The 23,225-nt window shown below is 42.1% G+C and overlaps 1 protein-coding gene across 2 annotated transcripts in view; it reads right to left on the bottom strand.

The window, feature by feature from the left end:
* The window catches only part of ARMC3 (armadillo repeat containing 3), a 74,288-nt gene that overhangs the window by 26,560 nt on the left and 24,503 nt on the right, over positions 1–23,225 (bottom strand). For both annotated transcript variants that reach the window (XM_032473677.1, XM_032473678.1), the window contains exons 8-10: positions 21,522–21,702; positions 14,025–14,177; positions 13,820–13,925 (exon numbers count right to left, since the gene is read on the bottom strand). In XM_032473677.1, coding sequence (XP_032329568.1) covers positions 13,820–13,925; positions 14,025–14,177; positions 21,522–21,702 — 440 coding nt within the window. The remainder of the gene's footprint in view (positions 1–13,819; positions 13,926–14,024; positions 14,178–21,521; positions 21,703–23,225) is intronic.

Below are 23,225 nucleotides of genomic sequence, written 5' to 3'. Positions count from 1 at the left end.
GTGTGCCTCTGCCCACAGCCTTTCTGCTTGGCTTTTGCTGTGTCTTCCTTTCTCCTGTATGAAGGCATGTCTGGCCCTGTTTCATTTATACTCTACCTTCTCCTTTTTCTTTGCTCTTTATAGAGGCAGTAAAGGGAAGTACATAAAAACCTAGCTGTTAAAAAAAAAAAAAGGTTCTAGTACACAGTGGAATATAGCTTTTACTAAATTGAACATAACTGCCAGCACCAAAAGACAAATCATACACGCACAGCTGGGAAAGCAACGTGTATTGTATGTATGTAGCTGCCCATAATTTGCTATGTGCAGCTCTAGGGGTAAAAAGCATAACAGATTAAATTATGATGTGAAAAATCAACCTATTAGTCTTTAAAAATACCTAATTTCAGTTATAGAAATAGAGTGCAGAGTTTGTACTTAAAAAATAAAAAAGAAATACATTAATTTTGTGCCTTTCAAATCCAAGGCATTGTGTCTTATTTTGCCCTGTGTCTAACATATACACAAGCGGAAGACCTGTCAGATTTTAAAGACACATTTTAGTCTCCTAGATGGTACAGCATTATCCAAATAGGACAGAAGTCAAACTGTCTTTGTTACAAAATCCAGAATTACAGGGCCACGTATCATCACAAAGGTATGAAAATATTTTCTGATATTTACTATCATTTGTCTCCATCCGGTTGGAGTTTAATCAGATTAAGAGTTTCAAATCTAAATTGAAAAGAAAATTAACCAGACTAAAAACCAGATATGGGAATGTATAAAAACATCTGTCTATATAAGTTGATATATATGAACAGAAGTGAAGTTTGACATGTCACGTGACCGAGTCTTCAGTATTTCCCTCCTGCCTATTTCTCAGATCTCTTCCTTTTTCCCATCTTCATCTCTCCCACTGAGTCCAGTCCAACATCCTAGTTTGTGGACTGACCTAAGTACTCCCCTAACAGGTCTCCCCTCTAATCCTTTCTCCATCTTACAGCTAAAGTGATTTTTAAAATAATAAATACAATCATATTTCTCTCCTACTTAAAATTTCCATGGTTTCCCATTGTTTGGGATAAAGCCTCAAGTTTCTCACATGATCTCAGAGGCTGAGCAGGAGCTAACCGCACCTTCCTCACCAGCCCATGTGCCCTTCGGCCTCTTCCTGTTGCTGTGTTCTGGACCTGCCTGGCCACCTGCCATATGCCAAGCTCCGTCTCACCTCGAGGTGTTCCCACATGCCAGTCCCACTCCCTGAGGCCTCTTCCCCCTGGTAAGTCATCTTGCAAGGTTTGGCCCAGATGTCTCTTCCTCAAGGGAGCATTTCTTGACCCGCAAACTAGGTTAGCTCTCTTTTTTCACATGAACTCAGAGCATTCATTTGCTAAACATATACATTTCTGTTTAAAAAAGTGAGATTTTTGGCACAAAGTTCACACTTGGAGAATAATAACAATCTTGAAATATTATTTTACAGCACCTAGTTATGGAAAGGAATTTGGCACAAAGTTTGGCACAAAGCCCCACAGTGAAAACGCACTTATAGCTCAGGCACTAAGAACCTTGTTAGGGAAAAATTCAGTTGCACAAATGATGTCTACTTATGCCTCCCTGAAAATACTATGCTGTTTCACGTCTGTGTGCCCTGGTACTTGTGTTCCCTTTGCCCAAAATACCCTTCCCTGTCCCTCTGCATCTCCACTGGGGAACACTAGCTCACCTGCAAAACCTGCCCACCCACCTCTTCCTCGGTGAAGCCATCCACATCCCTCACTGCCCCTCCTTGTCAGTCATTCCCTCCCCTCTGCTAGGTCTATGGCTGGTACCTACTTCTCCCAGGCAGTGTGTGAGCCTTATTTATATCCCCAGTGCTGAGATCATCAACAGATTTTAACTGACGTGAACCAACTCACAGGGAGTGATGGAAACGTCTGCCAGCGCTGAGAAGGGGAGGGGGAAAAGTACTCAGCTCAGTTTTAAGGGTGCACAAAGGGACAGGGCCCCCCAAAATTGGGATGTTCCCTTGCTCTTGAAATCAGTTTATTTCCTCCTCATCCCCATGCTTCTCTAATTATATAGTGAAATAAATTTTACGTGAAGTTGAATAAATGGAACCTTGCACTTTAGACAGTGTCTTGGGGACACCACTTTCTTACTTCGAGGGACATCTCCATTCTGTCTTTGCAAACATCGTTGACTGTCTATTTAGGTTGTGTTATCAGGGGACACGATTTGGTACCGCTCAGATTTTGATCCTTGCCACTGTTTGGAGGCTCACATTTAACCCATCTGCAAAGGCTGGTAACGTGAATCAAGGGTGACCTTGGGCCGTACGGGAAATCTGTTTAACAGAGCCCACATACAGGGTAATATGTGGAACCCAATGGAACAGATGGTAATATTGGCAATCAGAACCTTGTTTGTTAACAGTGATTACAACCATTCCCACCAGCATGACTTTTCATATGTCTCCGTGAGATTTGTCACACCAAGGAAGACGTATCAGTGGCAGACACACTGGGAGTAGTGGGGAGAGGTGCCTTTGCCGCAGTGACTCAGGGTTGGTGAGTTGAAGGCTTGCGGGCTCCCAGCGAGTCTGTACAGGTGCAAGGCAGGTGGGATGCTGGCCATTAGTTTAAACAGATCTCCTGGTTATCACAGCCAGGTCTGGAATGCTGTGAATGGGATTCCTGACTCTCATCCCAGCCAGCTTTTCAACAAAGGTAATGATCCAAGAAGTCGAGGGTGTTTGTTAAACTGATCAACTTCTGAGTCCCGAACAACTTTCGCCCCACTGCAGCCCCACAGCTGCAGAAGACTAATATATGTGCCCCCCAACTCTGGCTGAACCCCAGGATTGACAAAGGTAGTCAAAAGAATTATCTCCTTCAAAAGAAACATTATTTAAAGATGCTTATCCATAGTAAGGGAAAGAATCACCATTAACTGCAGGCAAAAAGCTTAAAATGAAGTGAAACCCAGCCACAGAAACAAATGCAGGAAGTTTTGTGTCCTATAAAAAAATTAAGAAAAAATGCAAAAAAAAAAAATTTTAAAGTGTGTGACACCAAACTGTTTCCATCATACTGATGTGCCTTAGCAGGTATGATTTGGGGACTTACAGAATGTACTTTTATGCTACAGTTGCTGTGACATGATTTTTCAAGAGAAAACTGCTAGTTAAAGAGAGACAGGTACACACCCATCTGGCACCTCCACAGAGAACGTGCGGATGTTTCTTACCAATTACAAGGCAGTCAGTCAAAGTGCAGGGAGATCAAATGTAATTTTCTTACAAGTGACATGGAATCCTTATTGACCTATCTGTTCACGATACTTCACTTCCATACATGCCACCTTCTGTTTCAAAAGCAGGAATGCCTGCCAACAGTTAACTAGCTGCCATCAGGAAAGAACAAATGTCTTCGTTTTACATGGCTGAGCCGCCCCCTGATAAAGTAGCAATAATGGTCAAGGTGTTAGCACACTCATAATCAGTGGCTTTCTGCAGTTACCAAATGCTTCTGTTTAGCCTGCAAATCAGTCTATTTACATATCTGGATAATGACAATCCCAAAGGAATTAGAGACACCACGTCGTTGATTCTCTTAACCAAATAATAAGGATGCTGAGATCTCTAGTGTGACAGCACTTAGAACACCCCTCGCCCTTGACAGGACCACCCCCGTCTCATCACCTCCAGTGTCACTTCTTGAGAGAGACCTTCTCTGATGAGCTGTCTCATCCCTGTGGCCCCTTCCCCAGCCCTGGTGCCATGCATGCCCCTCTCTGTGACACTGTGTGGTTTTATGTGATCTATAGTGTTACTGGTTCTGAAACTACCTTTTTAAAATCACTCGTGTGTTGCCTGTCTCCCTGTCTGAAATGTAAGTTTCATGAAAGCAGTTTCAGTGGACCCGTTGCCATGTTCCCTCCAGCATCTCTACAGCCTAGAACGGTGCCTAGCACATAAAGAATGCCCAGGTAACAATAAAATAACTACAAAAGAAAACGAAATTCATAGATAGTAACTTCCTTAGCCTTTGGGATAAAATGATAAAAGTGGTAAAGAGTGACCCCGTCTAGTTTCTAGTGGAGGCTGGGTTCCAGGCTCCCTGTGATACTGGATTGAAGGTAACCCCTTACATGCACAAAATATAATAGATAATCTAGGTTCACTTGTTTGGTTGTTTTATAGTTAAGAAAGGTAAAATGTAGAGAAACTAGGATTTGCTCATGAAGCAAGTCAATCAACGGACACAGTATTAAAACCATGGTATTCTGACTTTCAGTCCAGTATCTTTACAATTATCCATTTCTTAAATTTTAGAAAGTACCATGTTTTCTAGGGGGAAAAAAAAATCCAGAATCTGCTTGGTTCACTTCATCATTCCTCAGGGAATAATGACAAATTTTGAAGAATAGCATAGTGGGAAATTCTTACTAATGATTGGGATACATCCCCCCCCCCCTTTCTTATTCTCTTTATAGGAGGAGGGGGAAGAGGTAGAGGAGGAGAGGAGGGATAATGGGGAAAGGAACCGGGGAGAGAGGCAGAAGAAGGGTGGGAAAGGAAGGATGGAAACTCACAAGGCTCCCTGGCCATTCCAGCACCGGGGGAATCCAGAGAGACCAGAAAGGCAAAGGGAAGCATTTTGGTGGGAAGATTTGGTGTTCAAAGTCAGGGAGATAGTGAGCAGGAGGCAGAGGGAGAGAAAAGTCATGAGTTCCCTCTCACGTACACAGCCCACTGCCTCGGTGTGAAGTGTCCATCTCACCTCTGTGACCCTGAGCAAGGACTATGCCTCTGTTTCCTCATCTGCAGAATGGACGTGATGATAATATTCCCTGCCCCATACGCTGCTTCAAGGATTTAATGGTACATTCCATCCAGAGTACTCAGCTCAGTGCCTGGCCACACAGGCCAGCTCTCTTCATCACCATCATCCTTATCATCACTGCCATCATCACCAGCATTATCATCCATGCACACTCGGAGAGCCACAAGGGCAGACACTTTCTCATGCCCTGACTCCATTTCTTGGATCATGGCAGAATGGTATCCTATTTCCAAATTTGCATGTGTGTATGAAATTTTCATTTTCAGACAACTTTTCAGCTAGATGGTCAAATCTCCAACCCCCGCAGGGCTAGAGCTGAAGCAGTTTCCTCAGGAATCTCACCCAAGTCTCCCTGGGTAATCAATGAGCAATAGAGACCATTTCCAGAGGGAAGAAAAATCACAGGAAAGGATTAATATTAAAAAAAAATCAAGGGTGAGCAAAAACGGAATTTATGTAGGTTTTAAGTACTGCTTCAAACAGAGAGTGCTGAGAGAAAAGTCACACAATATAAAAGTATCCAAAGTATTTGATAGCTCTTTAATATCAGTAACATTGGAAATTAAGCCAGAAAGAAGTACCAGCAAATTTAGAATAAGGTGATGCAAATGTCAGTCTCTGCTCTCTAGGTAATAAAAGCAGCAAAGATAATTTTCTAATTGAGCATTTTGTGGGATTCACCTAGCCTCACAAAACTGGTGGCTAATAAAATTCAAACCATGAACGTCCACACTAGGCATCAACCGACACAACATGGGGATAGAGAAACAACTTGTTTTATTGCAAAATCCAGCTTTTTATGGTATATCTTCCTTCAAATCCTGTATGATTTTTTTCCAATCTGGTACAGGCTATGTTAGGACAACAGGCAGAGAAGGAATCCAGGCGCTAAGGGGTAAGAATGGAAAGTGTCCGCTCAGTAAACTGGGTTGAAATGTGGCAAGAATAATACTTAAGTTTACCACGAAGATTCTTCCCATCTGTTTTCTCTATTGATTTCAAAAGCCTTTTAAAATCGTGATACCCTATTATCTTTCAATAATTTTTTAAAATATTATTTTAGACACATTGAGGAGTATTTCTAATTAACCCAGCGCGCGTTTCACTAACACACAGCAAGCCTTCCATTACCTTTTTTGCCCCTCCCCCAACTTCTTCCCAAACTGCCACTAGGGGTCAGTATGAAGACACAGTTCCTCCACTGCTAGAAGGAAAATAGAACTCGGAAAACATTTACCTGGTGGGAAGAGAACCCTGACAAAGACAATAACTGCACAACTTAAGCATTATTACTAAATGGGTTACTTCTGTGGTCAGTACTTAATAAAAAAGTATTCTAAATGACAGGATTACTTATTCTAAGTGAATCTGTGCAGACTGGCCAAGAAGTGTGATCTAGAAGAGACATTAACATTTATTTTCAAAGGGTGATGGTGTCTGTCCCCAGTCATCTCAGAGGTATACGTTCCCATCTCTTCCCGTAGAGTGGAGACAGGGAAGTAAATCTTGCAGTGTTTTGCTGACTTTATGAGAGGTCGGTTTTTTCCTCCTTCAAAATGACCATCATCATTCACTGCACTACAGCTTCAAATGCATGAGAAAATACAGGCAATTCTAAGGAATAGCACTGGTCTATAATGAAGTCTATAGAATGAAAGATATTAAAAGAAATAGTCTTTTTTTTTAATTTAAAATTTATTGTAATGGGATCCTCGCAAAATGGGAGGTGAAGGGTGGGGAACATGCAGGGGACACAGGAACATGATGATATGGCCAGGGCCACAGCTTCTGTCTTGGGGGAGAGGGATGAAAAGAAAAGGCCAGGGCTGGAGCTGGGGTGGAGGAGGGAAGGGGGAGACACTGCGGCTGCATTCCCCCCACCCCCAGGAAGCACCTCTAGTCCCTGGATCCCCCCACTTACCCTGGCCCCCTAAGATTCCATCTCTTGTCCTGTCTCTGGCCCTAGTGGCTCCTTCTTTTGCTCCCCTTGACTTGTTTTCCCCTGACAGATGCTCAAGTAGGATGATGTTTAGGGCCTGACCCCAAACAACCCCACCTTATGCAGGTACAACCTTTGTCTTCCCTGCTTCTGTCCCTTCTCAGATCTCACCTTTACCCTCTCTGGGACAGAATCTTTGCTTCCCCTCCTTCCTCTCCTCCCTCCCCCTGGGAAAAAAAAAAAAAAAGCACCAACTCCCCCGGGAGGGGCAGCAGACAATGGGGGTGGGCACTGGAAGGAGGAGAGCAAGAAGGACCACCGAGGCAGGGGGTTACAGAGAGGAGAGGGAGTGAGGGAAGTGGCTGCTCCTGTCCTCTGCCACCCCTGCCCACTCACTGTCCAGGGGGCTTCAACACAACCGAGGGGACAGATGTGTGTGGGGTCAGGTCTGATGGGGAGAAGAAAGGAGCAGGAGAAACAACTCGTTAAAACCTAGTGAATTCCCCTAAGAAAACACTTCTTCCTCCCTCCCTTCTGGAGGCTCCGCGGTTGGGGGGGGGGAGTAGTGAGGAGTCGGTGAGCAGAGAAAGGGGAAGAGGAGTTGGTGTCCAGGAACTTCCCTCCATCCTCCCCGCCGCCCCCCCAACCCCAGCTCGGAGCTCACCGGGGCTGGGAGGGGAGTGGCTGAGACGCACGAGAGGGAGCCCACGGCCGTGGGGGCTGCGGCCGCGGCGGGCTCCGGGGCGGCGGCGAGAACCGGGAGCACGCCCACCTGGAGGGGCCAGGGGCGGGGGTGGGGGCGCGGGCGCGGCCTGGAAGGGACCCTGGGCGCAGCCCTGGGGGGCAAAGAAGCGGGACTGGAGCTCAGCCCCGACCCGCAGGGGGCTCTGGGCGTGACCCTGAGCTGGCGGGAACGAGTTCAGGAGGCCGCCCACCCCCCGGGAATCCAGGCCCGGCACGGGGGAGGGGGGGCCAGCAGCGTGCAAGGGAACACCGGGAGCATGGCCTCGGCCACGGCGGGGGCCCCGGGACTCAGCGGGCGGGGGCTGGGGGCGCGGGCCGCCGCCCCCACCGCTGCCCCCCGCCCCTCCCCCAGGCCGCTCCCTCCCCTCCCCCCTCCCTTCCCCCAGGCCGCCCCTCTCCCCTCCCTCTCCCCCTTCCCCCCGCCGGCCGGCCGGGCTGGGCCGCCCCGCCTCCCACGCACCCAGGCCGGCGAGGGGGAGGGAAGGAGGGCGCCTGGCGGGCCGCGGAGCGCGGCGGCGATGGCGGCGGCCTAAAAGAAATATTCTTAAATAGGGAAGTACATTACCTTTAACTAACTCTATTTAATGGGGTGAGAATGGAAAAAAAAAAAAAAAAGCCTTGAAAAGTGCTTTGTATTCACACTAGAGAGATAGAACATTGCAAGAAATCCCTCGGGGTCAGGCCCTTCCCTGACAATACTGAATGGATAAGGGGTTGTGGATAAATGCCTTGCTGCCTTTTCTTGAAGTCCTGGATGCCGTGTATCTTTTTAAAATTTTCTCTACACAGTACGTGGCTTTCTTATGCGCAGGTGCCCCATGAATAATTCTACCAGGTATTAAAATTATTCAGTCAATGCTTTATTTCTGTTAGGGAGGAAAAATATTAATACCAATAACACAGGATGACAGGGTCATCCATATATAGTTAAGGATGCTGAAAAGTTCCCAAAGCACTCAAAATGCACATCCCTATGATTTGGGGGCATTCTTGTCTCTTTCTGGGGTCCCTTTGGAGTGTACTCCTTACTCATCTCCTCATTTCCTTTGTTGTGGTCCTGACTGTAGGTCACACGATGGCAGGACAGTCCCTAGAGAAGAGTTATTTGTCTCTTGTATTGTGGAAGCCAGCAGTGGCCCAGCCATCAATCAAAAAAGAAAAAAATGTTTTAAAGTTACCACTTTATAGGTTGCCATTTAGAATTTCCTTGAGTCACTGCTGTTGTGGGAAGTCAAGAAAGGGTATAAAAAACAAACAAACAAAAAATTAAAAATAAGGAAATGGAGATAACAAAGACTTTAAGATAGGGATATGATCCAGGTCTTTATGGAGATAATGTGAAATAAGTATGAAGAATCAGACTTACTTAGTATGATCCATGTGTAAACAACAGAGACTTGATTAAGTATTTTCTATAGCAAAACTACATTTTGACTTACTTCTCTATATATATTAAAATAATTGTAGTTATTACATTTTATAATTTAATTTGTGTTTTATTTCCTAAAATAATTGTATCTTTTGAAAACTATCTAGTCAACAATCATATTATTCGCTAATCATTTAAGTGTTTACCAATAGCCAAAATTTAGTGTTGGCACTGGGAAATAAAAAGCATTGAACCCTTTTCATTCTTGGGATAACTTAAAAACTCTTATTCTGATCAGATCCATCCAACAGATGGCAGTGATGTTATAAACTAATGGTTTAAAATAATCTTATAATATGTAGAATATGTCCCCTCAGAAACTGTCAACCAAGAATAAATTCTCTCAGTACTTGCGTAAATAATGTAAAAGCTTGATATGACTAATTGGATAAAAGAGTACAAGGTAAACATAACCTGAAATTTAGCTGAAATAGTATTTCCTGTTTCAAAAATGAACTTTTCTTTTCCAAAATGTATTATAAATTGAGAAGTGTCAAAAAGATTAACAGTGAACCAAAAAAGGATAGTGGTGTACAAAATAACCAAATGGACACCATTTTTATATAAAATTCATTATTGCTTCTTTGTTCTCATTTCCATCTTTTTTTTTTTTTTTTTTCTGTACGGGTTGTTTGAACCTCACTTTTTCTTTATTCACTAAAAAATGATTTTACCTTTTCCTCCTGTCACTTTAAATAAGTGAATCTGGCTGTTTTTGTCCACTTTTCCTGTATCCTCAAATAGTTATTTTTATTCTTATTCATTGCCTTCTTTATCCACTTTGAGTGGCCCTTATTCTGCAGATAATAAACAATGAAAAGTAAAACTAGAAGACTCTTAGAGCTAAGTTACTCTCCACTTCCTGATCCAAATTATGTGAAAACTAACAGAACAATGCAGCTGATCACTTGTTTCAAATTACGTGCACTGGTTGATGTCAGATAGACCTTCTGTTTTTCACTGTTTATGTTTTGTTTTTTGTTTTTTGTTTTCTGTTTTTACTTTTGGTTGTATTTTTAGTGGAAGGCTTCCTCCCAGCCCCCGAATGCCTACTATGGGATGGGCACTATTCTAGATGCTTGGTGTGTATCAGTGATTTAAAGAGACAGAGGTGCTGGGTGCTGGTCAGAGAACATACCGAGTGAGCTGCGTGGTACAGAAGACAACGAGAAGTGCTGTGAAGAGAGGGCAGCAGGGAAAGAGGGTTGTGGACACATGTTTCAGGGGTGGGGGTATGACTGTAAACACCATGGTCATGAGAGGCCTCTTTGAGCTGACTTTTGGGCAGACCTGAAGGGGTGAGGGGCTGAGCTGTGGGCATCCTGGGATGGAAGAACATCCCTGCAGAGAGGATGGTCATACAAAAGGCTTAATAAAAATACTCCTGGAAGGTGAACATACTTCCAGAATGCATTTTATCTATTTTACTATTCATCATTTTACTCTTTGACATTGGCTTGTTTGTAAGTAAAGGGAATTGTGTTTGTTAAATTATTTTTTAAGCTACAATTTCACTTATTCATAACTCAAAAACCTGGAGACTTCACATATCCAGAATACACACGAGGAAGGAAGAAAAGAGAGACAGAGAAGAAAGAAATGGCCCCTGAGGATCAAAACACTACTTAGAGAACTGGCCCAGGCCCTCCTTTATGACTTTTAAATAACATTTGATAAAGCTTAGTTACCTGCTGTCCAAGTTTTTCACTGACCAGAGGGAAGGGATTTGAAGAGAACCTTTGGCAGGGTTGGCCCTGCCACTCAGATCTACAGACAGTGATGAACGTTAACACTGCCAGCCTGCCAATAAGGAGTCAGGAAAATGCATCCATCCCAAAGGCACTCCTCCTGGAGGCCATACTCAGAGAGGGGGCAAGCACCCACCTTCCCTCCGGGACTCTGACCACACCACTGTGGAGCGTATGACAGCCACTTACTCAAAATGATAACCATACTCTCCCCTAAAGGTTAACAGCAGTACGATCAGAAAATTGTCAGGGAAGGATTTTAGAAGATTTTGATTCAAATTCATTACATATTTTAAGAAGCTTTGTTGACTATAGAAGTAAATTTTCAAATATCCCGAAGACTCGAGTATCCGGGAAGCCTCATTCAACAGAGACTAGCAATTAGGTACAATCTTTTGATACTTATAGGTAAAGTTGAAAACCTTCCACAAAGGGGTATGGGATGGTCTGGTTATTTATTTATCATTGCTACAAAATTTCTAATCAATCATCATACTATTTTATTACATTTGAGTGTGTTTTCTTTTGCCAAGAAAGCAAGGTGTGCAAATCTGAATTCACTTATCTTAGATTTTAAGTTATTTTACATATATTTAAAAATTATGTTTTAGATTATAAAAATACCTTAATTTATATGACAAAAATACTTTAAAAAGCATTGGTCAGTTTTCTAAAAAGAGTCATGGCAAAGTATGCCCCTCCTTCCTCCAACTGATTTTTCACTTTAGAAATTTTTTATTTACCTACAACTTTCCAGGCAAAAATCAGTTACTTAAAGGAAATTATACCAGCATTATATGTTGTCATTACACGCTAATGATTATGCAATTCACGAAATGAGTCTCCAGCTCCAGAAAGTACCCTGAGTTTAAAAATTAGAAATCCATTTTATGGGGAGGGTATAGCTCAGTGGTAGAGTGTGTGCTTAGCACACATGAGGTCCTAGGTTCAATCCCCAGTACCTCCATTAAAATAAATAAGTAGATAAATAAATCTAATTACCTCCCCACCAAAAAAGAAAACAAGAAAAAAGAAGTCCATTTAGGCACATTGAAGAGATGAGTGTAGGGGAAGGGGTTACATTTTAACAAACGAAATTAGAATTCTCAGTACTTAACTGCATTAAAAAAAATTAAACTAGTAATTATCAGGTATCCAAACAGCTATCAAATGTACCTGGAAGGTATTAGCTCTGGGTTTTGCCCTCTTCCCTTAGCACTTAGGTGTGGTGGAAAAGCAACTCTGTATTTCTAATCCCCAACTCCAGCCACCCAGCAGTGGGAACCATGCTGGGAACCAGCCTTGGTCCTGTAGCAGTTTGCTAGGAATGGTGATGAAATGCACTGCTTCTAAAAAGTGATGCTGGAAACACTCACCAATGCCACATTTAGGATAATTTTTAAAAGATGATCCGGGTATAAATATTTTTACTGCAGATAACCAATCATCTCTGTTGTCTCCTGCTGTGGGTAGCTTCAGTAAGTAATACCCAAGGGAGAGACTTGCTAGAAGGATCCACAACGGGGCCTTTTTTTTTTTTTTTTTTTTTTTTAACCCCTTTTGATTGATTATAGAATCTTTGTCGACCCCAGTTTTCAGCGTTTGGCACAAACAGGTCAAATCTGACTCTATTTCCTCCTCAGAAACCATTTATTTTCAATGATCTTTTAAGCTCAAAAAGTCCAGAGTAAAAACTACATAGATCTCAAAAAACATCCATAAAACCACTTTCATTCATGTCCTGTTTTCCTTACCAAACACAAATGGGAAAAAAAGAAGTCAGAATGCAAAGCATGTAATAGGTTAAAGAAATAACAGTGATTAAAATTTATAAAAAGGTAAAATTAAATTACAAAAACAAAGTTGCTCTTCACAGAGGAAAAGTCAGGCATTGTTTAGTCCTAATTGACCTTTCTGTGCTGACAAAACAGAACGACTTTGGCAGATGGCAAAAATCTGATAAACAGATAACTGAGAGAGAAAATCTGAAGAAGGTTTCTTTTAGGACTATTTACCATCCTAATTTTCTATGATTTTATATAAAACTGTGAAATGTTGTAAGCCAGGCAAACTCACATCAAATCAAGCAGCTGTACAAAGCCTATTAGGGTATTCTATATTCTATATATATATATAAATACACAAGAAATAGAAGTGTTTTCATGTCACTGATAAGATTTTTGCACTGGCATGCCTATATTGGAAAAAAATCACTGAATATGCTGTTTGCAAATTGCTACTTACTATGACCAAATGTTCTAGAAATGTGTGTGCTTTCACACAGATGATGATGGCCCTGAATTAGGAAATTACTGTGTCAAAGATTGTCGCTATTAAAGGAACACGATTTTGTCTTGATGCCTGTGCATTTCAGCTGTGTTTTCATTGGGTATTCTTAGATTTTTTTTAGTCATTCCATTCAGGTCTTATAAAATATTCACGTGGGAGTAGAGAGAAAGAAAGAAAGGGTCAGAGATAGATTAAGTGTCTGGCGGAGGTGGGGGAGGATTTATTTCAAGCTAGAAAAGGTAATTTTAGCCACAATGCCACAAAACGATAATATATGAATGTTAAAAACTAACATACAGTGATGGTTAATTTTAAGTGCCAACTTGACTGGGCTAAGGGATACCTGGATAGCTGGTAAAACATGAGTTTTGAGTGTGTCTGTGAGGGTGTTTCTGGAAGAGGCCAGCATTTGAATCAGTGGACTGAATAAAGGTCCCTCTCACCAGTGTGGGTGGCATCACCCAATCCGTTGAGGAACTGTACAAAGGACAAAGGAGGAGGAAGGGTGACTTTGCTCTCTGCCTGAGCTGGGACAACCATCTCCTGCCTGCGGACATCAGTGGTCCTGGTTCTCAGACTGGGACTGAATTTCACCAGCATCCTTCCTGATTCTCCAGGTTGCAGGTGGCAGATTCTGGAACTTCTCAGCCTTTGTAAACTCACAAGCTTATCCCTATAATAAATCTCATATTTATTTCCTATTGGTTCTGTTTCTCTGAAGAACCCTGACTAATACACATACCATATTTAGGAAGGGTAAATAGTTTTGTTTTGTTTTTTTATCTTCTTTCTTTCTTTTTTTATCGAGGTAACATTGTTGAATGAGTCTTTTAGTACTTACTTTGCGTTGGCGTGGTTGCAAGTGGTCAGATTAGCCAGGGCGAAGGCTGCAGCTTCCCGTACCTCCTCGTTGTCACTTTTTAGCAACTGAATTAACTGCGGGATCCCTACACAAAAAGAAAAGATGCAACTTTATAGACATCCATGTGAACTGGAATACGGTAACCTAAAAACGTTCAAAGTGTTTTCTTTCCCAGTTTGTTCACCCTGATTGTTGAAGAATTGTTTGCTGCTCGAATTCTCACTCATTGCCGAAATAGCTTGGGAAGCAGCAATTTTAGTTCCGTCGTTTTCAGACTCCAAAAGGGTTATGAGACATTTTTCCACCTCTTGTTCGTGAAACAGTTTTCTATTTTCAGCTGTCAAAAACCAACAGGGAAAAAGGAAAATCAGAATTTTGCTGCAAAAACTGTGCAGCAAAATAAAGACTTCCCCATCCAAAATATGATAGGAATTCAAATAATTTGTTAGCTTTACAGTCTAAGCTAAACCAAATATATACCTACTTAACCTTTAGACTGTGATTATGAAAAATGAATGGATATTGCATTTTTTCATATTCCCTTATATGATATCAATCCTATGGCAGAGAATATTCTATGATAAGAAAGATGCAAGTTTCAGATTTAGCAAGAACTTACTTAACACCAGTCATGTGCCTGGTGTGGTCCTGTGTTCACACATGCAGTCTTCTCACTAAGCACAAAACCCTGTTTATTTAAATACAAAACTCAATATCTGAAGAATGCCTAAGATGTATAAACTGGTGAGCTGGATGTTCAAGAGAAGAGCAGAGAAGAGGAGACAGTAACAATGAGTAATGAAGTATGATCCCACATCTGAAGGAATTTATAATCATCTTTTATCATATTATGATACATGCTGACATAGCAAAAATTAAAATTATTAATGGTAAGTTATCATAAACATACATTAAGCACAGTTTTGTTTGAAAACAAAGTTATGACTCTGAGTACATAGCACGGTATTCACCCCATAAAACACTAAATTAAAAACCAAAGTATTTTTAATGTTCTTTTTGTTCCCTAATGTTTTTCTCTTGATTTAGTCTGATCTTTAAAAAAAAATGATAATCCCATTACTATACAAAAGCAAATATTGCCTTAAATTAAATCAGAATATTAGACAATTTTTTGTTTTGTGTTCTATAGCTAATTCTGAATAAATTACCATTCACTTAAAGCATGTACTAAACAGTATTAAATCAAATTCAGTTTTAATGCCATAATAAGTATCAGAGACAAGTTGGGAAAGAAACAGCTAACAAATAATTCCTTGCTAATTTATTTACAGCTCCTTAGAAAACTCTGTCATGGGTTTGATTCTCCATTAATTAACCTTTATAAAGTCAATGCAGATGGTTAAAAGAGAAGAATGTGTGATATAAGCTCTTAGGATGTTGACATATAAGAGAAGAGTATTTTGTTTGAATAACTATCTCTGAAAAACTGTTGATACTTACATTACAGCAACATGTGGGGCTCATTCATTACTTGTATGTATTTTAATTAACTTGGTTTTTTCCCCCTCCAGAAATGTCTTTAGAAATTATAGCAACAAGGTTTCCATTTTAAGTTAATATAGGAGTTACAACTTCTTTCAACGTGATTGCTTTAAGCAACCCTTTTCCACAGAAGCAGTATCACAGTCAGATGTCACCATATTTGCAAACACTCTCTTTGGCCTTTGTTCATCTGATACACAGATGTACGCCGAGCAATCTGGCCATCCCGGCCACAAGCTAAGTCACTAGCACTTCTGTTCATTAGTCTTAAACCAGTCATGAACCATGTCCTGTAATCCTATCATTTTAATCCCTTGCTCCTTTCATTTAAAATTGGGATTCAGTCAGGCCATAACTGTCTCATTAAAAAGCTATGATTTATACTTAAATATCAAGTATGTGGCCCCTAAAACGTTTTAAAATATGTGCAGTCCTTATTAGTTTTCACTGAATAAACAAGATCTTGTACTGTTCCAGAATCCCTGACTTAAAATGCTCAGATTTATAATTAAGACTTCCCTGATGGTGCTAAATTGACTTTCCTTAACAGAACACTCTGAGCATGGATTCTATCAGGAAAATCAACCTAACTTTGGAGTATGTGATTGTTACAGTCAAAAAACAGTGTACATGCAGTTATTGGAACGATTTTTTAAAAATAATTTACATACTGTGGGCAATTAGTTTCTCAACCCTGCTGGGAGTGTTCTCAAAATCCAGCTGTGTTCACCAAACCTCAAAAGTGCTGACTGCAGAGTGGCTATAATAGATTTTAAAGATGAATTAACATATTAACCACGTACCTTCAACGAATTACTACCCTGAGAAGTATTTATATTTTAATTACACAGATGATAAAGATGGCAAGGTAATTTTGCTACTAATAGAGTAATGGCCTTTAAAAATGACATTTGTTCAGTATCATTAAAATAAAAAGCATGAGGTTTTGTATCTGAAAATAAATCTGTATGTAATGATGCTTTTCTTTACTCATTCTCGGAAGTTGCTATCCGGCCACCTGTTCTCCTGCTGAGATGTTAATGTCAGTTCATAAACCTCATAGCAACATGGTAATTAACACCTTCCTCCTCCTGGTGCCCAGTCAAAGGCATACTGATTTAGGGGTGCATGTTAAAACTTTACTCAGCAAGCAAAACTTTAAAAGTGTATATTATGTGTGTTTCTTTCAACTCTGTTTTTGACATGCAATGATAATGCATTACCTAGCTTACAAAAATTTTTTTTGCTGATGATGGAAAGAGAATCCAGACTAAACACCTAAACCAGAGTAAATGTGTACAAAGTCATGGTAGAGCATAAGTCACATATTTCAGAACCCAATGGAGAGTGTCTGAGCAAGAACGGATTGATAACCAATGGCCATGTGATTGTTTGAAATGCAAGAATCTCTTATTCCAATCTAGGATATCTGGACTTGATCCTGTTCATTCTAATCCCAGAGGTATTAACTTGGGGTCCATGGATCCAGGGGGCGTAGATGGGTTTCAGGCAGTCCATGAACTTCCTGAAATTATATGCAGAATGTTGTGCATCTGTGTACTAGGGGAAGGGTACTCTTTCATCAGATTTTCAAAGAAATGCAAGGCCCCTCAGAAGTTGAGTTTGGGCAGTGTAGTTGGATGTGCTTGGAAGTCATCAGAAATACAGGCAGGAATTCAGAAGACAGGTTATAATTAGATACAGGTTTGGGATTCATAAGCAATCAAAGAGTCAGCTGAAACACAGTCATGAGTGAGATTTAAAAGACAGCAAGACAGAAGGTGGGAAAGCAAGTTTGATACTGAAATGGTAGGCAGAGAAGAGGAAGACAGAGGTTGGTCTGATGATTAGGATAATAATCAGGGGAGAGGGGTGTTATGGAAATCAAGGGATAAAAGAGTTTTCAGAGGAAGGGGCAATCAATCACGTGGAGTGCCGCAGAGAAATCAAGACTGAAAATGCGTCTATAAAACTTAGTTGCTGGGAGGTCACTGTCAAAGTCTACAAGGACCATTTTGGCAGAAGGTGGAAGCAGAAATCACATGCAGTAGGTCAGGAGATGGAGATTAGATGCATAGGTGGGAAGCTGATTGAGAAGAAAAGAAGAAAAAGAGGGCCCTCCCTTGGGCAGGGGCAAGAGAGGAAGAAACAAATTTCTATAAACTATTCTTGGTCAGTCAAGAATTATGGGCTCCTCAGAATGTTCCAAACCTATATCAGCTCCTCCTACATACCAGGAGGAAGTAGCATGTTTGTGTTGTAAGACCATATTAGAGGGAATGCTGCCTTGTCATCCAAAACTGGGCTTAAGGATGCCATTGCCACCTTAACTGGTGGGGAGGACGGGGCAGGGCACCCTATAAGCCTTGTCTGTTTATTATTACCAGGCCTAGGCAGAACACTCCTGGTGAATAAAACATTAAAAACCAAAATTATGAAAGAGTGCATCATAGGTATGGAAGAAAGAGAGCAAAAATGGCCCATGCTTTGTATTGTCCCATAGGTCCCCTACACTGCTCTCATTGGTTTTCATTCGTTTTTCTGTCTGCTGGTCTGACTGGGTGATTTCCATTATTCTGTCTTCTAGATCACTTATTTGTTCTTCTGCATTATTTAGTCTGCTGTTTGACTGCCTTTACCTTGGCTTTTATCTCAGCCATTGAGTTTTCTGATTTTAATTGGCTCCTCTTTACAGTTTCTATTTCCTTTTCATTGTATTCTGCATTTCTATTCATAGTCTCTCTTATTCCCTTCAGTGCTTTTGTCACCTTTTCGAACTCAAAATCTAGCAGACTGTCAAGGTCTGTTTTATTGTTGTCTTTCAGGGGACTTCTCTTGTTCTTTTAATTGGGAGTGGTTCCTCTGCTTCTTCATTTTACTAATTTTTTTCTCTGACCCTGTGAATTTAGGAGTCACAGTTACTTACTGTGGTCCTGAAGGGTGATTTTTTTTTTTTATGTAGTAGTGTCCCCATATAGATTGTGTGCAGCTAATATTTTCATCATGAGGGCTGTTTCAGTCCAGATGGTTGCCATGTCTTTCCTCCATGTGTGCTGGTTGCTCTCCCCTTGATTAGGGGTGTAGTCGGTGTTGTGACCAGAGCCTGCCCTGGTTGCTGAGTGGGGCCTCCTCTTTGCTCTGCGGTTGTCACAGTGCTGACAGGGGCCAAGCCTGCTTCCTGTTGTTGGGATGGAGGCTTCCAGACTCATCTGTGAGTTGCAGTGTGTGGAAGGTGGGATTGAGGCACTTCTGTTGGAAAAGGAATTGCTGGGAAGTGCCCTCTGTGGCATCTGTCACTTGTTACGCAGGTTTACAAAGCACACTCTGTTGACACTGCCCTTGTCCCTGCCTCAGCCATGGGAATGTTGGCCAACCCACCCTGGTGTGCCCCAGGTTCTGTACCCGCGGAGCCACCCGTGCAGATCTGCTGGAGTCTGGCACTAGACCCGACGTAGCGCATGTGCAGTCACACACCCAGAGCCACCGTGAGCCACAGACCCCAGCCCTGCGTCCCTGTACACTGGCTGCTGTTAACACTAGAGCCGCCCCCACCGTGTGCCAGAACTCTGCTCAGGACTCTCAGAGGCACACGTCCAGAAAGGCCCTGGCGGCACAAATCTGCCACTGCCACTTGGGGACCAAATTAAATCTCAGTTCCACCTAAAGTGGCAGGCCCTTTGGGAACGGATTCAGGCTTCTACCCTGCCCCTGTGGGGGGAGCCGTGCACTAGCTGTTGTGCCCTGTGGAGCAAGGCGGAAAGACAGCTGTGCCTGAACGTTGCCCCTCTGCCCGTGAGAACGCACCAACAATGGTGCCAGGAGAGCCCTCTGGGCCTGTGGCAACCGTGCCTACGGCGTGGCTATGTGACACCCCTGTCCCAAGTACGCACCAGCAGCGGTGCTTCTCATGGGGGCCCCAGCCTGTTGTGTTCTGCATGCAGTCCCAGCCTGAGCCCACACCACACTCCAGCCCCTTGTTGCTGTCTCTACACAGTCAGCCCCAGTCCCCTTCCCAGGCTCCAGCAGCCAGTCCCAACCCGCTCCCCCTCGGCTGGCATCTTGGGCAAGGGAGTGCAGGGACCCCCTGTGCCGGTGTCGCTCAGGTCTGTCTGCCAAGCAGCTGCTGCTTTCTGCTCCGAGCCTCTGAAGCCCCCTTTCTGTCCCCTTTGACCTCCCTGCTGGGGAGGGGGCTTCCCAGAGTGAGGGCGCTTTTCCTCCTTTGCTGCTCCCTCCCCGCAGGGACAGGTCATACGCTGATCTCCTTTTTCTTTTTCTTTTTCTTTTTCTTTTTTCCTACTTGGTTTTGTGATGATTTCCTTGTATTTCCAACGTAAGAGATATTCTACCAAACTTCAGTAGGTGTTCTGTGTGATTGGTTCTCTACGTAGATGTATTTTCGCCGTATTCGTAGGAGAGGGTGAGCTAGTGGTCCTTCTACTCTGCCATCTTGGCCCATCTCTAAAGATGCTCTTTCTTTAAAAAATGAAAAATTAATGTTTCCTCCCTTCTCGAGTCACTTGAGTGGCACTCTGTTGCCACGAAAATAAAGTCCAAAGCCCTTAACTTGGTTTGTGATGCCCATTAGCATTTGGTACCTCATTGCTTCTCCAGCCTTAACTCTCAGTTTTCTGCTGTAGTCTATTCACTGGCCGTTCTGAACTTCCCGCTTTCTGGAACTTCCCATGTTCTGTCCCTCTCTGGCCTCTACACATTGCTCCTTCTCCTTGGAGCACGGCTGAGCCTCCCCATCCCAGCAGGACCTTCTGTGCCCAGCCAGTTCCCATCACCTACTCTAAGTCCTTGTCTGTAAATCACCTATTCTGGGAAGCTTGTCTGATCTGCGTCTGCAGCAGGTGGCCCTCCTGTTCTCCTGCCATCAGGCACCTTTAACACTGCACTGTGATTGTCTATTTACTTGCCTGCCCTGGGTTTGTTGACCCAAAGGGAGGGGGCTGAGTAAATCATTAATAAACAAATTAATAAACAGATCCAGAGAGGCTGTTTTTCGCTTACAGTCACATCCCTAGGTCACTGCAGGGCCAGCAGCGAAACCAGCAGTAGAACTAGAATACAGGGATGTGCCCCCCCACCCCAGCACTCTTTTCACCTCTCTGTCACAGGATGGGCAATAAACCTGAGAAACTCATTATCCCAAGAGGGGCTGCAAACCAAAGAGAAGTTAAGATACGTAAAAATTTTAGGTTTGACATTGCCCGTGTCTTCCCATTGGCCTCTCTTTTGGCCTCTTACCATACCTGGGACAGATAGAAAAGAGAACTGACCAGGTTTGAAAATACTGAATCAGGCAGCTTTTGCTTGATTAAACCCCTTCATTTTACAGCCTGTCTTGATACTTGGCCTTTATGATCTAACTGAGGAAGCCCCTTTCTACTAACTTTGTCCTGGATGGTGAAGTTCGGCATCCTGCATTAAAACTTTGCCTTGAAGAAATCCACTCCAGGTTGAAAAGAAAATGTTTCTTGTAATAGACACACAAACATATATACAGATGTGAGTATATATGTTTAGAATATAAATCACTTAAACTAGTCAAAGCTGTCATCATTTATAAGAGGAGTTATGTGGAAGGGGGAAAATAAAATCACATATTTTGTTAAAGAAAATACTCCAAATATACATAAATTAAACTATAATTTCATCTTTCGTGCTTATGATGTAATTAATCTCTCATATTTTACAGATTTATGTCAACACAGCTTGCCAGTGAAATGAAAATTGTATTCTGTACATAGTATGAACATATTATTTTTCCCAGCTATACAATGTGGCTCAGCTAGACTCCAGCTGCAACTTGAAATTACTGTATAGATATTATTCAAAATGTGGATTTATGGGAACAACATTTCCAGGATCACAAACAATGCATACATTCTGTAAAATTTCAAAATCAGGAGAAATAAGTCTTAAAATTTAACTTAGGAATGAATTGGGGTTTTTTTTTAAGGGCTTATAATTAAATCATATTGAGTTTATTATGTCCTTGACAAAGCAGTCTCTACTTTTACTTATTGGCATTGAGATGAATTTTGGCCTTAAGTAGTAAGTGTAGCACTATTTTCAAATGACCGTTTAAATGTAGACAAATACTCTAGCGTTTGCTGGTACTAATCAAAGTCAAGAACACAAGAGGAAACAGGTGTGATAAAATGAGACCTACAGTCACAGGCGGCTTTAGTAACTGCTTTTGCTGCATTCTTCTGAATATCAGGATTCGTAGAGTTTTCTGCAAATGATAGGAGCTTTTTAAGAACTGTCTCCTGAATCAGCACCATCGTCTCCTTATCTTCGAGGCAATTGGCCATCACTGAAAGCGCTTCCATATGAAGGTCATTCAATTCCTGATAGTAAAAGCAAACACAACTTTAGAAAACTATAATAAAAGAAAGTCACACTTTCCAAATTTTACTACAAGAGGGATTAAGGTCACTCAGAACATAATGTAATGAATTTTGTTGTGACAGAGGCCCAACGAGACAGTTCTGTTCAATGTAGCATCACTCTCCCTAACCATTTGCCCCATCTCTTCTCATTTCCCCTACTCCAAGACATTTTATAGATAAAAAATAATTCCTGGAAACTTCCAGGAATGGTATCCAAGTGAAGCTGCTCCAACAGACTTCTACCAATAACAATTTCAAAATGTAAAGAAAGGAATTTTTTGAAAAAGCAGACAGGAGCTAAAGGAAAAGTATATTTCTTAAAATCTCTAAAGGGGAGTATTGTGAGTGTGTGGCTTTCTTGCGTGAGGAATCTCCAGAATCCCCAAGGCGGTGGGAAACTGCAGCCTTGCCTGAACAGTTAGAAACTTAAGGTGGAAATCCTTAAAGTGAGAGAGACACGGCAAGGATGCCGCACCGCCGCCGTGGCATTCCACACAGCACTGCTTCTGCTCAAGGAACTCACAGCAGGGGAAGCACGGCAGTGGGAACGTGGTCACAGAAGTCACTGGACTTGCCATGGTCTCCACCATCCTGAAGCAGCTGGTTTGACAGAATGGCCTCTGGAAGACTTCAGTCACAGCTGTAGCCAAGCACAGGGATCGTGGGTGCACTGACACAGCATCCAATATATGGTGGTCTTGCTCCCATAGCCCGGGTCTGTGGGTCCAGGAGTCAAGGAGTGGATGTGGGAGGGGCCCCACTCATTACCCAGAGTGATTCAGGAGCAACATTTTTGTTACCTGTACCCATAACTTATACACTTCTGATCTAGAAGTCTCAGTTCCACAGGAAGGGGATGCTCACACCAGGAGACACAACAGTTAGTCCCCTGAACTAAAAGCTAAGACTGCCACCCAGACTGTAATTATTACGAGTTATTTCTTTTTTTATTCTGTTATGGATGTGTATGTGTGGGTGTATGAAATATCTTTGTTTTCTTCTCTCTTTTACCCTTCAGGTGACATGAGACGTACTGACTTTATAGAATAGCATTTAAGTATTGTTAACTTCACATCTCAGTATTTAAAAGTTGTGGGATGTGAAGAAGCGTAAATGTCATCCAAGGACTTTGCATCCTCCTCTGGGGAGGGGGCCGCTGTGTTTTTGGTTCTACACAAGACATTCGTATTGTGTTAAGTGGAAGTATGATGTTCTCATTGTCTTTACATGAAGATTAATGATTTAAGGAGCTGTGTTTGGGTGCCATATTGACTAATGATAGACTTGTGATATTTTAACTTGGCCAGGCCACAGTATCCAGATAGTTAGTCAAACATTATTCTAGAAGTTTCTGTGAAGGTATTCTTTTTTCAATGAAATTTTAAAATCAGTAGACTGAGTAAAGCAGATGCCCCCCAGAATGGGGGTTAAATGACTCTTCTTGCTTTTTACCCTAGAGAAAAATCTGGCAGACAAAGGTT

Source organism: Camelus ferus, chromosome 35 (genome assembly GCF_009834535.1).
Source record: "Camelus ferus isolate YT-003-E chromosome 35, BCGSAC_Cfer_1.0, whole genome shotgun sequence".
In the NCBI taxonomy this organism is placed as follows: Eukaryota; Metazoa; Chordata; class Mammalia; order Artiodactyla; family Camelidae; genus Camelus; species Camelus ferus.
Note: the sequence above shows the minus strand (reverse complement) of the source record. Positions and strands in the feature narration are given on the sequence as shown.